This window comes from Bubalus bubalis, chromosome 2 (assembly GCF_019923935.1).
Source record: "Bubalus bubalis isolate 160015118507 breed Murrah chromosome 2, NDDB_SH_1, whole genome shotgun sequence".
Classification (NCBI taxonomy): Eukaryota; Metazoa; Chordata; class Mammalia; order Artiodactyla; family Bovidae; genus Bubalus; species Bubalus bubalis.
The window spans coordinates 141,402,155-141,418,509 of record NC_059158.1 but is presented as its reverse complement, the minus strand read 5'-3'; the positions used below and the strand labels follow the sequence as shown (position 1 = coordinate 141,418,509).

The following is a 16,355-nucleotide window of genomic DNA, read 5'->3' as shown; positions in this document are numbered from 1 at the left end:
TAACACAACCTTCTAGGGGGAGAAATTTCCAAGGAGATTACAGCAATCCATAATTTTCTTTCTACACCCTGCTTTTAAAACTTAACCTCTGAAGAAACTCTTGTTCAATAGTACATAAAAGTAATATTGCAGTTTCTTTTAAAAAGTCCTTTGAACATTAGTATCAATAAATACTTTGTCATTTTAGTTATGCTTTATTGTAGCATGGTGTTCAGCTTCTCATGAGACATTTGGGGAGTATTTGTTTACAAGATTAGCTTCTTATTCACAGTTTAGTAATTTTGAAATGTGGTAGACAAGTAGTATCTTCTATAAACTTCTAGTTTCCATCTCATTTTCTTCTCTTATCAGACTGGGTTGTCCTTGTTTTAGTTTAGGGCAAGGATGAGACTGAGAAGTTAAGATATATTAAAATTATGAAGATGAAGAAATCTCCATTTATACACAAATCTCTCTCTCCTTTTAACAAATTTTATTTTATTTTGGGCATCTTATTTTGGGATCTTAGTTCCCGCATCAGGGATGGAACCTGTGCCCCCTGCAGTGGAAGACTACAGAATCTTAACCACTGGCCCACCATGGAAGTCCCTATACACCAATCTCTGAAAAGATCCCTAGCTATGAAGCACTAAATCCCACAAAATGAGAATTTAAAAGCACAAAAAAAATCTCAAAATTGATGACCTAACTGGAGTCCATTAGATTATGGAGGGTGCCGATACCAGCACTGGGTCCCCACCACATTGTGCTCTTACCTGCACGGGGTGAATCCTGGTTTTGATGCTTCCTACACCTTCCACAGTGGTGACAGAAGCCCCATACAGAGAGCAGATGGGCACCAGGCAGGCGGTGACTGGATAATGGCTGTGATGGGATTTTGTAAAGAGAACACATTGGAATCACACGGAGGGGGTAACATAATTCAGGGAGTTATTTCTAGAAAGGGTCTTGAGACTATATTTCCCTGAGAACACAGAGAACACTAGATAAAAAACAATAACTTTTTGGAAGTGTTCAAGAAAGGACTTAACATATGGCTGGAGTAGAATGGTAGAGAGAAATGGAAAAAAAGAAAAATGAGTGTTGTATAGAACCTCCAAGAGACCCTCATCTCTGTTTATTTTTCTCATTCAGAGAAAAAAGGCTTTTTCTCATCATAAAATGATATACTGACTCATGTAAACCATCATGGGATAATTTACCCCAGTGATTCTCAACTGTGGGAAGTTTCTAAACATACTAAAACTCTGGTTGCATGCTAGCCTAATTATTATTATTAATTTTCGGTCATGCCACACAGTATGTGGGATCTTAGTTCCCTGGCTAGGGATCGAACCCTGGCCCCCTACATTGGAAGCACAGAGTCTTAACCACTGGACTGCCAGGGAAGTCCAAGGTTAGCCTAATTAAACCAGAATCTTTGGGATGCAATCACTCCATCACTTTTCAAAGCTCCTCAGCTGATTCCAGTGTACGGGCAAGTATGTAAGCCATGGGTTCATGCCCCTGTCTTGACCATCTCTCTCACACTAGAGTCTGTATTATTGACACAGCAGATGTGGTTACATCAGATTCTCATCCTACTGGTTGGGAATAGGGTCCAGGCTTCATTAGTCCAGTTTAGTTTCTTGGAAGAGTGCTTGGTTTACAGAGCAAGAGTGAACCCTGGGTTATTGTGCATTTTTTTTTTTTTGTCCTCCAGCTGCCCTCCTCCATTAAGTTTAGTTTCTCTTAATGTTATCTCCCTCTTCCTTTTCTCTCAATTTTCCCAGGGCTCATTGCTTTCCTGTCTTAGCCTTATCCCTCATCCAGGAAATAGAGGCATATTCTCCTGTCACTGCCCAGCCCACACCTACTCATCTCTAGCTGCAATCAGCCTCACCCCCAGTCCAAGCCTGGAGGGTGAGGACACCCCACCCCTCCTCCTTCCCTGTGCCTTGAATCCTTTCTATTCTTGTCTTCCCAAGGACTTGCTTCATTATCAATTGCCCTTCTAACCTCTTCCTTTCTAGGGTCTCATTTCTCTAAATTCCCTTGAATTTAGAAGTTCAAGTGTTTTTTTGTGCTAACAATAAATCCCCAGGCCAATGTCTCTCTCCAGCCCATCTTTCTCCCCTTCTTAGTCAAGTTTCTTCAAAAGCTATCTATGCCGTCCTGGCCCTCCAGTCACTCCTGCGTATCTGTATCTCATCTTCCAGCCCCACAAGTCTGCTGACAGTCTCTGGGAGCAATCTAACGGCTGTGAGCCATGTCCTGGTGTTTCATACTATTGCACTTCTACCACCTTAGAACTTTCTCTTCTGGATGCTCCTCCTTCATCCCTGGCTATCCCCTCTTGGTCTCCTTTGGGGGGTGTCTTTCTTTGCCCATCTCCCTATCTCTTGTTCTGCAGTGTCCTGAGCTTGGAAGCTCTCCTGTGATTCCCGCTACATTCTAAACGACTATGGTTGAAAACCTGCTTTTACCACTAACTGGTCCTCATAACCTTGACAAGTTAGTTAACCCTCTTTGCCTCCATTTCCTCTTTTTTCAATATGAGTGACAGTCGAGCCTGTCTCAAAGTTGTTTTGGGGACTGAATATGATAACATGATGTAAACTATTTTGAACAGTGCCTAGCATTCAATAACATTAGCTATTTCTATTGTCATTGTCAATATCTATGTTGATAACTTCCAACAAATTAGTTCCAGATGAGACCTCTCCTCTGAGTAATAGACCTGTCTATGTAGATACCTGTGGACAATCCCTCTTGCATGTCCCATAGTAATTGCTGTGCAATTCATCCAAAGCTAAACTCACCCCTTTCCTTTCCTTTGCTTCTCCTCTTCCTAATTTGTGAACAGCATAACCCAGAGACTTAAGACAAAAAACTTTGGAATCATGCTTGACAACTCTGCTACCGCATGCAATCAGTGAGCAAATTTACATTTTAGGTCAAGGTGACGTTAGCTCAGTCACATAGTATGATGGGAGTTCTCACTCAGCCCTTCAGGGGAATAACTTTTCTAATGTATGTTGACCTAAACCTTCTCCCAGGACAATGCATCACTTCTTTGTGTGTAAACCCATTCTTGCCTGGCCCTCAGTCTGAGATCTGCTCAAAAGCAAAGTAAATATCTGTACAGCAAGAGACAGTAGCCCTGAGAGACTGGAATCCAGGACAGATACACCCTGATGGGAAGAAAGTCCATAGGAAAGATCTGGAGCATGGGAAGTCACAGGAGAGCAGGTCCAGAGGCCATGTGAGTGCAATGGACACCTGGAGAGAGGAGAGGGGACACAGGGACAGGAAGTGGAGGTTCTGCATTCTTTTCAGAAGTGCTTGGGCCAATGCAAAGGATACTGGATCTTCTTGGTCTTTGGGTCGTATCTGGACACCATGACAGTGCAGGCACCACAGCCTCCGCTCCCACAGCCATATTTGGTGCCGGTGAGGTGGACTGGAAGGAAGGGGGTCAAGGAAAAGAGGGGCACAGGCTGCTATGCTTTCTATACTTTTCTTCCTCAGATACTGATAACAAGTGAGTCATTTTCTGGACTCTCCTAAGATTCCCTGCTTAAGAGAGCTGTTCCACTTTTTGCACATAAGTGAGCTAATTGATGACAGGTGAGAAGATATCCCTACACACCTACATCACAGGGCTTTATCTGAAATCCCTGATGCATTTGTGAATGCGGCATTTTCTTGATTTTAGAAAGGCAGTATGGTAGCTCTCCAGTGGGGTGAGGGCAGCACCTTGTAATCAAAAGCTTATGCTTCTAAAGTGAGTCCTCTGGATATTCACACTAAGTGGGACACATGAAGACTACAAAGAGTCTCATGCCAGTTAGATCATAGTCTTCATCCACATGAATAGGGAAAAGCCTGTTGAATTCAGAGTTGGGGACAATGGATTCTACACTCATATTATTGCTGTGGAGGTGCTGGGAGGTGGTGCATATGTAAAACTTAGAAACCCCCACCAGGAAGTTTAATTTTTCCTGGTTCAGCAATGTAATGCTTTTATTTTCTTATAGGATTACAAGATTAGAGAATATGAATTGATAACTTGGTTCCCGAACCAGTAATATCAACAAACTCTTGCGTACCTCTTCCCTGTAAGACACTGGCATGTTTCCACAAAGAAAGAACAAATAATGTATGGGATCCCTTTGCTTCAGGTGCTATTAGAGTCTACTAGAATTTGTTTGGGACCTTTCCAGGTGAGGTTTAAGAAAGATTTCATGGGTGCAGATTATAATTGGCTTGGGTGGAGGCTGAGAATAATTTCATCTTAGAAATTTCTGCCCATGAAGAGGTAATAACAGGTCAGGACACCACAGAGTAGGAAGCTGAGATTCTCTGCAGAGGTTCAGAGGGGGTGGCACCCCGCTTCCTCTGTTCCCTCGTCTGAGCCCACTCAGGCAAGTCAAGCTTGCTTTCTTCAGGCAGAGTCACGTGGGTGATGCCTTAGTGAGAGTGTTCCATTGACCTGAATGGAAAAGTCAGACAAAACCCCTTCTCTTTGCCTTTGGTGACCTGATATTTTCAAGCAAAGGAATCCAGGAGCCGTCTAACTCAAAGAAGAGTCAAATTTTGACTGTTCACTCTGTCAGACCTTAAAGCAGCTCTCTGCTTCTCGTGTTAACATTGCCTTGAATGAAAAGTGAAAGGTTGATTCAACCAGCTGCTTTGCCCTCTGGTTACCACACAAGTAGTTTGATGCCTCCTTCCTCCAGTCCCACCAGAAGTGCCTGATTCACGCAGTTTCTTCCATGTTCTGTTGACTCATCCTAAAGCTCTTTGCTAGGTAGGGTGACCAGGCAAAATATAGGACACCCAGTTAAATCTGAATTTCAGATAAAAAATGAATTATATTTTAGTGTAAGTATGTCCCATGCATTCAAATTCAAATTTACCTGGGCATACTATATTTCTATATGCTAAAGCTGACAACCCTACATAAGTCAAATACAAACAATAATATATCAGAAGTTTATTTTTTGGTCCTTTAAGAAAAGAGCTTTCTCAGGGCACCAAGATACACAACACTATGGGCATATACAGAAGTTACCCTGAGACTAAATGCTCATGGCCAGCGTATGCAGTTGACCTTGGAATTTCCACTGACCTCTGGTCATTCATCAGTGAGTGATTGTATCTTGCATGCCAAACTTGACTCTTTGCCTCAAGGATCTCACTCCTCATTCATCTCTTGCTATACCCTCCCCCCCCCCCCCGCCCCCAAAGCTGTACATCCATTGGAATAAACTGCTTTCGGTTCCTCTAAAGCAATACATTCTCTTGTCTCTGCACCACCCCATCCCCCCAACACCACCACCAAGAATACCCTTTTCCCCAAGAATTCCCCTTTCCCAGCAACTCCTACACAACCCTTCTCTCTCCCTTCCTTCCTCAAGCCTGGTGGGAGTGCCCTGTCCATGTTCCCATAACATGGCACTCATCACACCCGCTGTCTGTCTCTTCATTCTCTAGACTGAGGGCGGAGGCTGTGTCTTCTAGCTTACTTCTGCATATGTGGTGCTTGGTAAAATTCATCTACTGAATGAAGAGTTGTTTCAAGAACTGCAAGAAGTGATAGGGCTGGGTATGTGAACAGTGAGGGAAAATGAGGACAAGCATTTCCAGTTTTGTCCTAGAGCCAGGATCTCACAGTTGCATTAAAGCAACTCCCTAATGACACATCCTTGCCGGGAGCCAGCACGGGAGTTCCCACCAATGACAAGGTCATGCGGGAGAGCCCTGACGGGCAAGGCGAGTCAGGGCTCAAGGGCGCCATTTCTGGTCTGCCTGAGCATCTACCCCAAAACCAGAATCTGTCTGTTTTACTATTTCACGACTTTCACCAACTCTTCTGACATTAACAGGGGGCTATCCCCTACCACCTTTCTCTGAAGAAAATCAATTTAGAGCTCTAGTTAATAAGTCTTCTGGGCATAATAGGAGTGTTTCAATTCAAACCCCTCTGATGACTTTCTAGCTTGCCTGACAGGTTTGTTCAGATTCACAGCCTCCCAACCACATGAGGCACAGGAAGCTTAAGATATTCTAACAGTGCAGAGCTTCTCAGAGAGTTAAAATTGTTAGAATAGAACTAGTAGAGGATTTCTTTGTTGAGCTAATGCTTGCTGCCAAGTTTCCATATCCCTTACCTGCTGTGTCCCTGGGAGTGTATTGATTAATATAGTTCATGTATAGAAATGTAAGTAGTAGCTTTAAGGTTTGTAACCTTGGACCCTTGAGTTAATTCTTTTCTTCTTATAGCCCACCACACTTTTGCCCTATAGGAATGCAACTTTATTTAATGCTTTCAGAGGGTGGCGCCTGACTTTAGAATAATCACCTTTAGAGAAAAATAAGATTTCTGAAGAAAGGGTCATAAAAGGTTAACAGGCCTCCTGGCCAGAAGATGATGTAAATCACCTAAAACTTTTGCATATGATAAGTTTGCAGAAAGAAAGCCTGGCTTCGATAAGGATCAAGGACTGCTGACCTTGCATTACTCTACCCCTTCCCCTATTATCCTCTATGCACAACTTAAGGTATAAAAACTATTTTGGAAAATAAAGTGCGGGCCTTGCTCACCGAAGCTTGGTCTCCCCAGGTCGTTCTTTCTCTTTCCTTTTCCTATTCAGGCTGATTCCATGGAGCACAGGGGCTCTCTGCATTCACTTTCCTACCTGGGCTTCTAAGACCCACTCGAGAAGGTGCCTGAGGTGGGGCACCTTACGTGATTCGAGAGGGCGCCTGCGGCCTACGTGAACAGAGCAAGTCCAGTGCTGGGGCTTTATTGTCTTTCTGCATAAACCAAGGAATATCAGCTTCTTTTCTCTCCTCTATTTTCTCAACTGCAAAATTCTTTCCTTATCTCTTTCTCTATTTCTATCCTTTTCGCCAATGCCATCCTCCCGAGGGAATCCCTGGATCCAACCGGGGCTGGACCCCGGCACATCCTCTGTAATCCATGTAGCTGTGGGACATCAACTCTTGCTGGTGCAGTATCTTGCTTTTACAGGTCAGATTGCTTAACAGCAGGCCAGGATCTGTCATGTAGAAGGAGAGGTAACATGAGGTTGCACCCCAGCATGTCTGGGCAGTGTAGGTGAGTTGCCATTTCTTTCTCCAGGGGATCTTCCCAACCCAGGGATCAAACCCAGGTCTCCTGCACTGCAAGCAGACTCTTTACTGTGTGAGCCACCAGGGAAATGGGAGGCTGGGGATGATTCTGTCTAGGGCTCTATCAGCCTTGCTTACCTGGGAGCCCATGAATTTTCAGCTTGTTCCTAATATAGAGTTTCTTCACTTTGGGAGTCTAGAGAAAGCATGGTAAAGTGTGGCACAGATGTAGAAAGGTAAGAAAAGGGAAGTGATAGGGTATGCTGACTAACACAGATTTTAAAGCTGGGTAAATGGGAGGTGGCAAAACCAAGGAGGAAGGATTTGGCCTGTTTGTTTTTTTTGTTTTGTTTCAACTGTAATCCCAATTCCCTGAATAGTGAGGGTAACGGGGACACTGGAGGGCAGTACTGGCTAGAGTAGTAGAATAATGGGGGTAGGAAACCAGGTTGAAATGTTAAATAGTGAGAGATGGAGTCAGCAGAGAAATGAGACATTAGGTACACACAGTTATTAGATAAGTCTGGCAAGGAAAGGTCAGGGAGAAAGGAAGTCATGCTTCATGTTTGTAGATGTGCGTGTTGGGAGGCCAAGAGCCAGAAGCAGAAGGAAACGAAGATTCTGGAGAGAGGATTGTCTGGCACACCACTGATTCCTCAGAGCTTAATACAGTGCCTTGTTCTTAGTAGACACTAAGTATACTTATTTTTAACTTATTATTTGTCGATTTATCTATTGGCCATGTGGCTTGCAGGATCTCAGTTCCGTGACAAGGGATTGAACCCAGGCTATGTCAGTGAAAGCCTGGAATTCTAATCACTAGGTACTAGGAAACTCCCCCCCCAAAAATCTCCAAATTATTTCGAAACAATTGTCGTCTCATAAGAAGTTGCAAAAATAGTACAGACTGCCCTATGGACCTGTTCCGTAGTTTCCCCCAGTGCTGACATCCCACAGAACTACAGTGCAACACCAAAACCGGGAAGCTGACATAGGTATCATACTGAAAACAGATAACCAGAGGCCAGGGTTTCTTCAGATTTTGCCTCTTATGCATGCTCTCATATTATGTGGTATACTCAGCTCTATGCAACTGTATCTCATGGATCTGCGTGACCGCTGCCACAGTCACTCTCTCGTGCTTTTACAGTTACACTCAGGCCCAAGAAATTCTTTTTGAATATTTACTGAAGGTGCAGGAGGAGCGAGATGTGAAAAAGGGTCCAGATCAGAAGTGAAGAGCTGGAGTGCATTATACAATGGGATTTTGAAATATGCTTATAAAACCTTGTTTCCTCTGATAAGGATGATTAAAAGGCATAGATGACAAGTCAGTGCAATGCCTTGTGGGAAGGTACACACATTGTCATTGTCAGTGGCATGTACCCTTGAGCAAGTGGCTGGACATATTTAATCTTTTGGTTGGCTTGCCGTGTTGGATTTTAATTCCCCAACCAGGGATTGAACCCATGCCCCCAGACACGGAAGTCTTAATCACTGGACCACTGGGGAAATTCCTGGCTTGACATTTTCACATTCACACTGCTGAATATAAAATCATCATCAAGGTGACCATGGGGGCTCAAAGTCAAAAAGTTATTTCCAATCTTAGCACACTCATGGTTCACTGGATGATCATTTTGGTTTTGCCCAGGCAAAAAATACAACAAATATACCACATATCTGTCACGTTTAAATGCACTCTCTGAACTCCAACTAGACTGTGCAAATTGAACACAAGGTTATTTATCTAGAGCAAATACGAAAGGAAGAATGACTTCTTTTAGAAGTCTTAGCATGTTTTCTTTTTACCACCAAAGCCAGATTAATTACAGTAAAATAAAAGGATACGGATTTTCCTCAAGTAGAATAGCAGATTTACTTCAGGATCAGCATTCTTCTCTATGACCTACATTGTGAAATAAGAAGGGATTTTAGGGAGATAATACCAGCATGTTATGGCAATCCTATCTGTTGTTTTGGGGGCATGTTTTGAAAGGTGCTGTCTTTACAAGGACAAAAAACAACAAAAGAAGCCTTTCTAACACTGGAACTAGAATTCTGGAGAAATAGTGGAAGGCCGTTTCACTGTCTCTGAACTTTCTCATGTATGTGACAACTGTAAGTTCTGGCTTATTTTTCCCTTAGAGTCACTCGCAGAGGATCCATATAGGGAAACAGATTCCAAAATTGACTCAGGATAACACAGCCACACGAAGTCATGAAAAAGCTTAGCTAGAGAAGATTCTCCAAAGGAGTCATAGGAGAGTATGTTATGAGGGAGCCTCTTCTGTCCCCACCAGCTCCCCTTGCCCACTGAAACGGAGGTGCCTGGGTGAAGAACGAGCTTAAGGGAACAGGAATCTCCCCTCTGCCTGTCACGTGGCGCTCCAGGCTGCTAATCCCAATAGATTGAAGCCTGCACATGAGATAAAGCTATCTGTCCTCCCTGACTCAGGCAGCATCTCTGCTGGGTAAAGTCAGGCAAGATTAGAGAGGAGAATTGGAGCGAAACCCATCAGGAAGAGGTGCAACACTGAGACTAGAGACACAGGACCTTATTCCACTAAAAATATTTTTGATCACCCCAGAAAAAGTAACAAACCACATTGTTTTTCATAACTGCCTCCTATTTTCAAGTCTCCTTTTGAGCCCTCAGAAGATTCACTCAGCCACAGATGAGCTCAGTGCTCCCCATTCGGAATCTCAGCGTGCAGAGCAGGCTGAGTGAAATGTCATCGCAGAAGCAAAGCATTACACCTAGACTGCTTTAACACCTTAACTGTGTGGCTACAGAAATTATTTCCAAGGTGGAAACAAGATGAAGGTCGGGAGTGATGGCCTGCAAGCCAGGACCACTGTCCCTTCCTCCTGTGTGCCCCTACATTGAGGAGACACAGCCTGCTGACACTATTCTGTGCTATAAAGACATCGATGTTCCTGATGCAACATTCCAGGTCAATGTTTCTCAACCATTCTAATTGCCGGATCATTGCTACACTTGATTTAGTGTTGTCTTCATTCACGATACTGCTCCAAGCCCAAAGTAGCAGGCCAGGATGCTTTAGCCTCAAGGTTCATGGATCAGCCTGAAAGTATTTATTAGGGCAAAATAAAATCCTCCTTTGCTATTATTATCATCAATGTCATATACTCCTTCTATCAAAACAGTGTTGTTGAGAGGGTGTCAGGTGTGCCCTGCCCCCAGCCCACCATGACCATGCTGTCTCACCTGCTGAAAGAACACTAGGCCAGGCAGAAAGAATGCAAAAAGCTGCGGCCGAACAGGCGAGAGGCCATCACTCCAGCCACCTGCCTGACAGAAGTTTTGGTGGATCACCTCAATGTGGGCGTGGCCCAGGCCAACAGGAGCCAGAGAAAGCTGGACAACAAGGTGAAGACCCTACAGATTCAGGCTGCCCAGTCTGCCAAGCATACAGGTCAGTGGCTCGGGATGGTGGAGAACTTCAACCAGGCACTCAAGGAAATCGGGGATGTGCAGAACTGGGTTCAGAAAATCGAGCTGGACATGTGCACCATCACCACCATGCTGAAGTACATCTACAAAGGGCAGTGGCAGTTGGCCCCCTCCTAGCCCAGTTGCCCTCCCTTCCCTCACTCCTCCTACCTGCCCCAGGTGGGCAGGAGGGAGGCTGATAGCCCATGAATAAAACACAAGCCTCCAAAGTAAAAAAATAAATAAAATAAAATAGTATTGCTAAACTCAAGCAGAGCTAACATCCATGTAATGGGAGGATGACATAGTTTTTAATGCCTGGGTCAGAATTCACTACCATTGTAATTTAACAAATAAAATGAGAGTTCCTTATTGATTCCAAAAGAAAAGAACAAACTAACACTCCCAAGCTTTAATAATTTCGCACTAAAGCCTAAACTAACGACCCATGGTCAAGTTCATACTACTACATATGACTTGAAAAAGACAGAAAAGAGAGTTTAAATAAATAAGAAACAGTATCAGTGAAAGAAAATCAGCTTGGTTTTTATCTCTGACATATGAAAATTCATATTAATCATTTAATAAACTTACCTTTCTTCCATTCACAAAAAAAATCAACTCATCAGAATTGGAAAGAGAAGGCATTATGCCAGAAAAAATACCTCCAGCAAGATAGAGGGTTATTTTTTTCTTGGCGAGCAGATATGTTAGGGCAAAAACCTGGATGCTTATCAGCCTTGGGGAAGCCCGAGCTGCCAAAGCAAGAAGAGAAGAGGTGACTTTATAGCCACCCTAGCAGACATGAAGCACCAACCAGAGCTCCTGGCCCGCCCAGCCCACAAGCGTTCCCTTCTCCTCCCTTCTCATGTCAGTCAGATCAGTGATTTTGCCAGTCCCCTTTGGAATCCAAGACTGGTTTTACTGGGGGAAGGTGTTTAACATTAGGAATGAAAAAAATAAAAGAGAGTTTTAAATAGACTATTATTGTTTTTTTAACTAACCACACCATCAATTAATTCAATGCTATTAAAACTCATGACACTTTCTTAGGTTTTTCTACAGTTAAAAGGCAAAAGGAGATTTCACTATGTACATACCTTCATAACTTCTTTATAGAGACTTCATAAAAATGTGTCCTTAACTGCATTAAGCAAACTGCAAGTATATTCTCTTAATCTTTTTTTCATACTCACTTTCTTCTCTGAATTTGAGGGTTAAGACATCGAACTACTTAAAACCAGAAACATGTACAGAAGCTTACTATGGGCTGGAGACCCTTTTCAGGACTCCCTCAGTCCTACAGCAGCTTGATCAAGTGTTGTCATCTTCTCTTTAGAGATGTAGAAACCGCAGCGCAGAGACATCAGGCAATTTGTCCAATGTCACACAGGCAATGATGGAAGAGTTGCTCCAGAGTCCGTGTCTTTGACTTTCTTCCTGTGCTCTAGATGGAAGGAAATGAAGCTGGAGAGGTGGCCAGTGGCCAGAGTCTGGGCCAGAGCATGGAGGGAGGCTTGGCAGGCATGATGAAGGTTTTGCTGAACTGTCTAAATATGATGGGAAGCCACTGGAAGGCTTTTAGTAGGGGTGACAGGGTCTAGGTTTTTTTTTTTTTCTTTAATTTTTTTAATTTAAATTTATTTATTTTAATTAGAGGCTAATTACTTTACAATATTGTATTGGTTTTGCCATACATCAACATGAATCCGCCACGGGTGTACACGTGTTCCCAATCCTGAACCCCCTCCCACCTCCCTCCACATACCATCCCTCTGGGTCATTCCAGTGCACCAGCCCCAAGCATCCTGTATCCTGCATTGAACCTGGACTGGCGATTCGTTTCTTATATTATATTATACATGTTTCAATGCCATTCTCCCAAATCATCCTCCCCGCCCCCCCCCCTCCCCACAGAGTCCAAAAGACTGTTCTATGCCTCTGTGTCTCTTTTGCTGTCTTGCATACAGGGTTATTGTTACCATCTTTCTAAATTCCATATATATGTGTTAGTATACTGTGTTGGTGTTTTTCTTTCTGGCTTACTTCACTCTGTATAATCAGCTCCAGTTTCATCCACCTCATTAGAACTGATTCAAATGTATTCTTTTTAATGGCTGAGTAATACTCCATTGTGTATATGTGCCACAGCTTTCTTATCCATTCATCTGCTGATGGACATCTAGGTTGCTTCCATGTCCTGGCTATTATAAACAGTGCTGCTGATGAACATTGGGGTACACGTGTCTCTTTCAATTCTGATTTCCTTAGTGTGTATGCCCAGCAGTGGGATTGCTGGATTATATGGCAGTTCTATTTCCAGTTTTTAAAGGAATTTCCACACTGTTCTCCATAGTGGCTGTACTAGTTTGCATTCCCACCAACAGTGTAAGAGGGTTCCCTTTTCTCCACATCCTCTCCAGCATTTATTGCTTGTAGACTCTTGTATAGCAGCCATTCTGACCGGCTTGAGATGGTACCTCATTGTGGTTTTGATTTGCATTTCTCTGATAATGAGTGATGTTGAGCATCTTTTCATGTGATTGTTAGCCATCTGTATGTCTTCTTTGGAGAAATGTCTATTTAGTTCTTTGGCCCATTTTTTGATTGGGTTGTTTATTTTTCTGGAATTGAGCTGCAGGAGTTGCTTGTATATTTTTGAGATTAGTTGTTTGTCAGTTGCTTCATTTGCTATTATTTTCTCCCATTCTGAAGGCTGTCTTTTCACCTTGTTTATAGTTTCTTTTGTTGTGCAGAAGCTTTTAGTTTTAATTAGGTCCCATTTGTTTATTTTTGTTTTTATTTCCAATATTCTGGGAGGTGAGTCATAGAGGATCCTACTGTGATTTATGTCGGAGAGTGTTTTGCCTATGTTCTCCTCTAGGAGTTTTATAGTTTCTGGTCTTATGTTTAAACCTTTAATCTATTTTGAGTTTATTTTTGTGTATGGTGTTAGAAAGTGTTCTAGTTTCATTCTTTTACAAGTGGTTGACCAGTTTTCCCAGCACCACTTGTTAAAGAGATTGTCTTTTCTCCATTGTATATTCTTGCCTCTGTTGTCAAAGATAAGGTGTCCATAGGTGCGTGGATTTATCTCTGGGCTTTCTATTTTGTTCCATTGGTCTATATTTCTGTCTTTGTGCCAGTACCATACTGTCTTGATGACTGTGGCTTTGTAGTAGAGCCTGAAGTCAGGCAGGTTGATTCCTCCAGTTCCATTCTTCTTTCTCAAGATTGCTTTGGCTATTCGAGGTTTTTTTGTATTTCCATACAAATTGTGAAATTATTTATTCTAGCTCTGTGAAAAATACCGTTGGTAGCTTGATAGGGATTGCATTGAATCTATAGATTGCTTTGGGTAGTATACTTATTTTCACTATATTGATTCTTCCGATCCATGAACATGGTATATTTCTCCATCTATTAGTGTCCTCTTTGATTTCTTTCACCAGTGTTTTATAGTTTTGTATATATAGGTCTTTAGTCTCTTTAGGTAGATATATTCCTAAGTATTTTATTCTTTTCGTTGCAATGGTGAATGGGATTGTTTCCTTAATTTCTCTTTCTGTTTTCTCATTATTATTGTATAGGAATGCAAGGGATTTCTGTGTGTTGATTTTATATCCTGCAACTTTACTATATTCATTGATTAGCTCTAGTAATTTTCTGGTGGAGTCTTCAGGGTTTTCTATGTAGAGGATCATGTCATCTGCAAACAGTGAGAGTTTACTTCTTCTTTTCCAATTTGGATTCCTTTTATTTCTTTTTCTGCTCTGATTTCTGTGGCCAAAACTGCCAAAACTATGCTGAATAGTAGTGGTGAAAGTGGGCATCCTTGTCTTGTTCCTGACTTTAGGGGAAACGCTTTCAATTTTTCACCATTGAGGATAATGTTTGCTGTGGGTTTGTCATATATAGCTTTGATTATGTTGAGGTATGTTCCTTCTATTCCTGCTTTCTGGAGAGTTTTTATCATAAATGGATGTTGGATTTTGTCAAAGGCTTTCTCTGCATCTATTGAGATAATCATATGGCTTTTATTTTTCAATTTGTTAATGTGGTATATTACATTGATTGATTTGTGGATATTGAAGAATCCTTGCATCCCTGGGATAAAGCCCACTTGGTCATGATGTATGATCTTTTTAATGTGTTGTTGGATTCTGATTGCTAGAATTTTGTTAAGGATATTTGCATCTATGTTCATCAGTGATATTGGCCTGTAGTTTTCTTTTTTTGTGGCATCTTTGTCAGGTTTTGGTATTAGGGTGATGGTGGCCTCATAGGATAAGTTTGGAGGTTTACCTTCCTCTGCAATTTTCTGGAAGAGTTTGAGTAGGATAGGTGTTAGCTCTTCTCTAAATTTTTGGTAGAATTCAGTTGTGAAGCCATCTGGACCTGGGCTTTTGTTTGCTGGAAGATTTTTGATTACAGTTTCAATTTCTGTGCTTGTGATGGGTCTGTTAAGATTTTATCTTCTTCCTGGTTCAGTTTTGGAAAGTTGTACTTTTCTAAGAATTTGTCCATTTCTTCCACGTTGTCCATTTTATTGGCATGTAATTGCTGATAGTAGTCTCTTATGATCCTTTGTATTTCTGTGTTGTCTGTTGTGATCTCTCCATTTTCATTTCTAATTTTATTGATTTGATTTTTCTCCCTTTGTTTTTTGATGAGTCTAGCTAATGGTTTGTCAATTTTATTTATCCTTTCAAAGAACCAGCTTTTGGTTTTGTTGATTTTTGCTATGGTCTCCTTTGTTTCTTTTGCATTCATTTCTGCCTTAATTTTAAAGATGTCTTTCCTTCTACTAACCCTGGGGTTCTTCATTTCTTCCTTCTCTAGTTGCTTTAGGTGTAGAGTTAGGTTATTTATTTGACTTTTTTCTTGTTTCTTGAGGTATGCCTGTATTGCTATGAACTTTCCCCTTAGCACTACTTTTATAGTGTTCCATAGGTTTTGGGTTGTTGTGTTTTCATTTTCATTCATTTCTATGCATAGTTTGATTTCTTCTGTGGTTTGTTGGTTATTCAGCAGCATGTTGTTCAGCCTCCATATGTTGGAATTTTTAATAGTTTTTCTCCTGTAATTGAGATCTAATCTTACTGCATTATGGTCAGAAAAGGTTCTTGGAATGATTTCAATTTTTTTTGAATTTTCAAAGGCTAAATTTATGGCCCAGGATGTGATCTATCCTGGAGAAGGTTCTGTGTGCACTTGAGAAAAAGGTGAAATTCATTGTTTTGGGGTGAAATGTCCTATAGATATCAATTAGGTCTAACTGGTCTATTGTATCATTTAAAGTTTGTGTTTCTTTGTTAATTTTCTGTTTAGTTGATCTATCCATAAGTGTGAGTGGGGTATTAAAGTCTCCCACTATTATTGTGTTATTGTTAATTTCCCCTTTCATACGTGTTAGCATTTGTCTTACATATTGCGGTGCTCCCATGTTGGGTGCAAATATATTTATAATTGTTATATCTTCTTCTTGGATTGATCCTTTGATCATTATGTAGTGTCCTTCTTTGTCTCGTTTCACAGCCTTTGTTTTAAAGTCTATTTTATCTGATATGAGTATTGCTACTCCTGCTTTCTTTTGATCTCTATTTGTATGGAATATCTTTTTCCAGCCCTTCACTTTCAGTCTGTATGTGTCCCCTGTTTTGAGGTGGGTCTCTTGTAGACAGCATATATAGGGGTCTTGTTTTTGTATCCATTCAGCCAGTCTTTGTCTTTTGGTTGGGGCATTCAAACCATTTACGTTTAAGGTAATTATTGATAA

The 16,355-nt window shown here is 41.6% G+C and overlaps 1 protein-coding gene and 1 pseudogene across 3 annotated transcripts in view; one reads left to right on the top strand and one right to left on the bottom strand.

Annotated features, from left to right (window-relative positions):
* Positions 1-11,350, bottom strand: part of LOC102391150 (aldehyde oxidase 4) — a 69,965-nt gene extending 58,615 nt beyond the window's left edge. For 2 of the 3 annotated variants that reach the window (XM_044937029.2, XM_006047542.4), the window contains exons 1-4: positions 11,171-11,349; positions 8,971-9,028; positions 3,346-3,442; positions 756-864 (exon numbers count right to left, since the gene is read on the bottom strand). In XM_044937029.2, the coding sequence (XP_044792964.2) occupies positions 756-864; positions 3,346-3,442; positions 8,971-9,028; positions 11,171-11,224 (318 nt within the window). In that variant the 5' untranslated portion in view covers positions 11,225-11,349. Of the gene's footprint in view, positions 1-755; positions 865-3,345; positions 3,443-8,970; positions 9,029-11,170 lie in introns of all 3 variants that reach the window. The other variant, XM_044937049.2, reaches the window with a different exon arrangement.
* LOC102390816 lies at positions 10,270-10,852 on the top strand (annotated as a pseudogene).
* Positions 11,351-16,355: the final 5,005 nt, after the last annotated feature.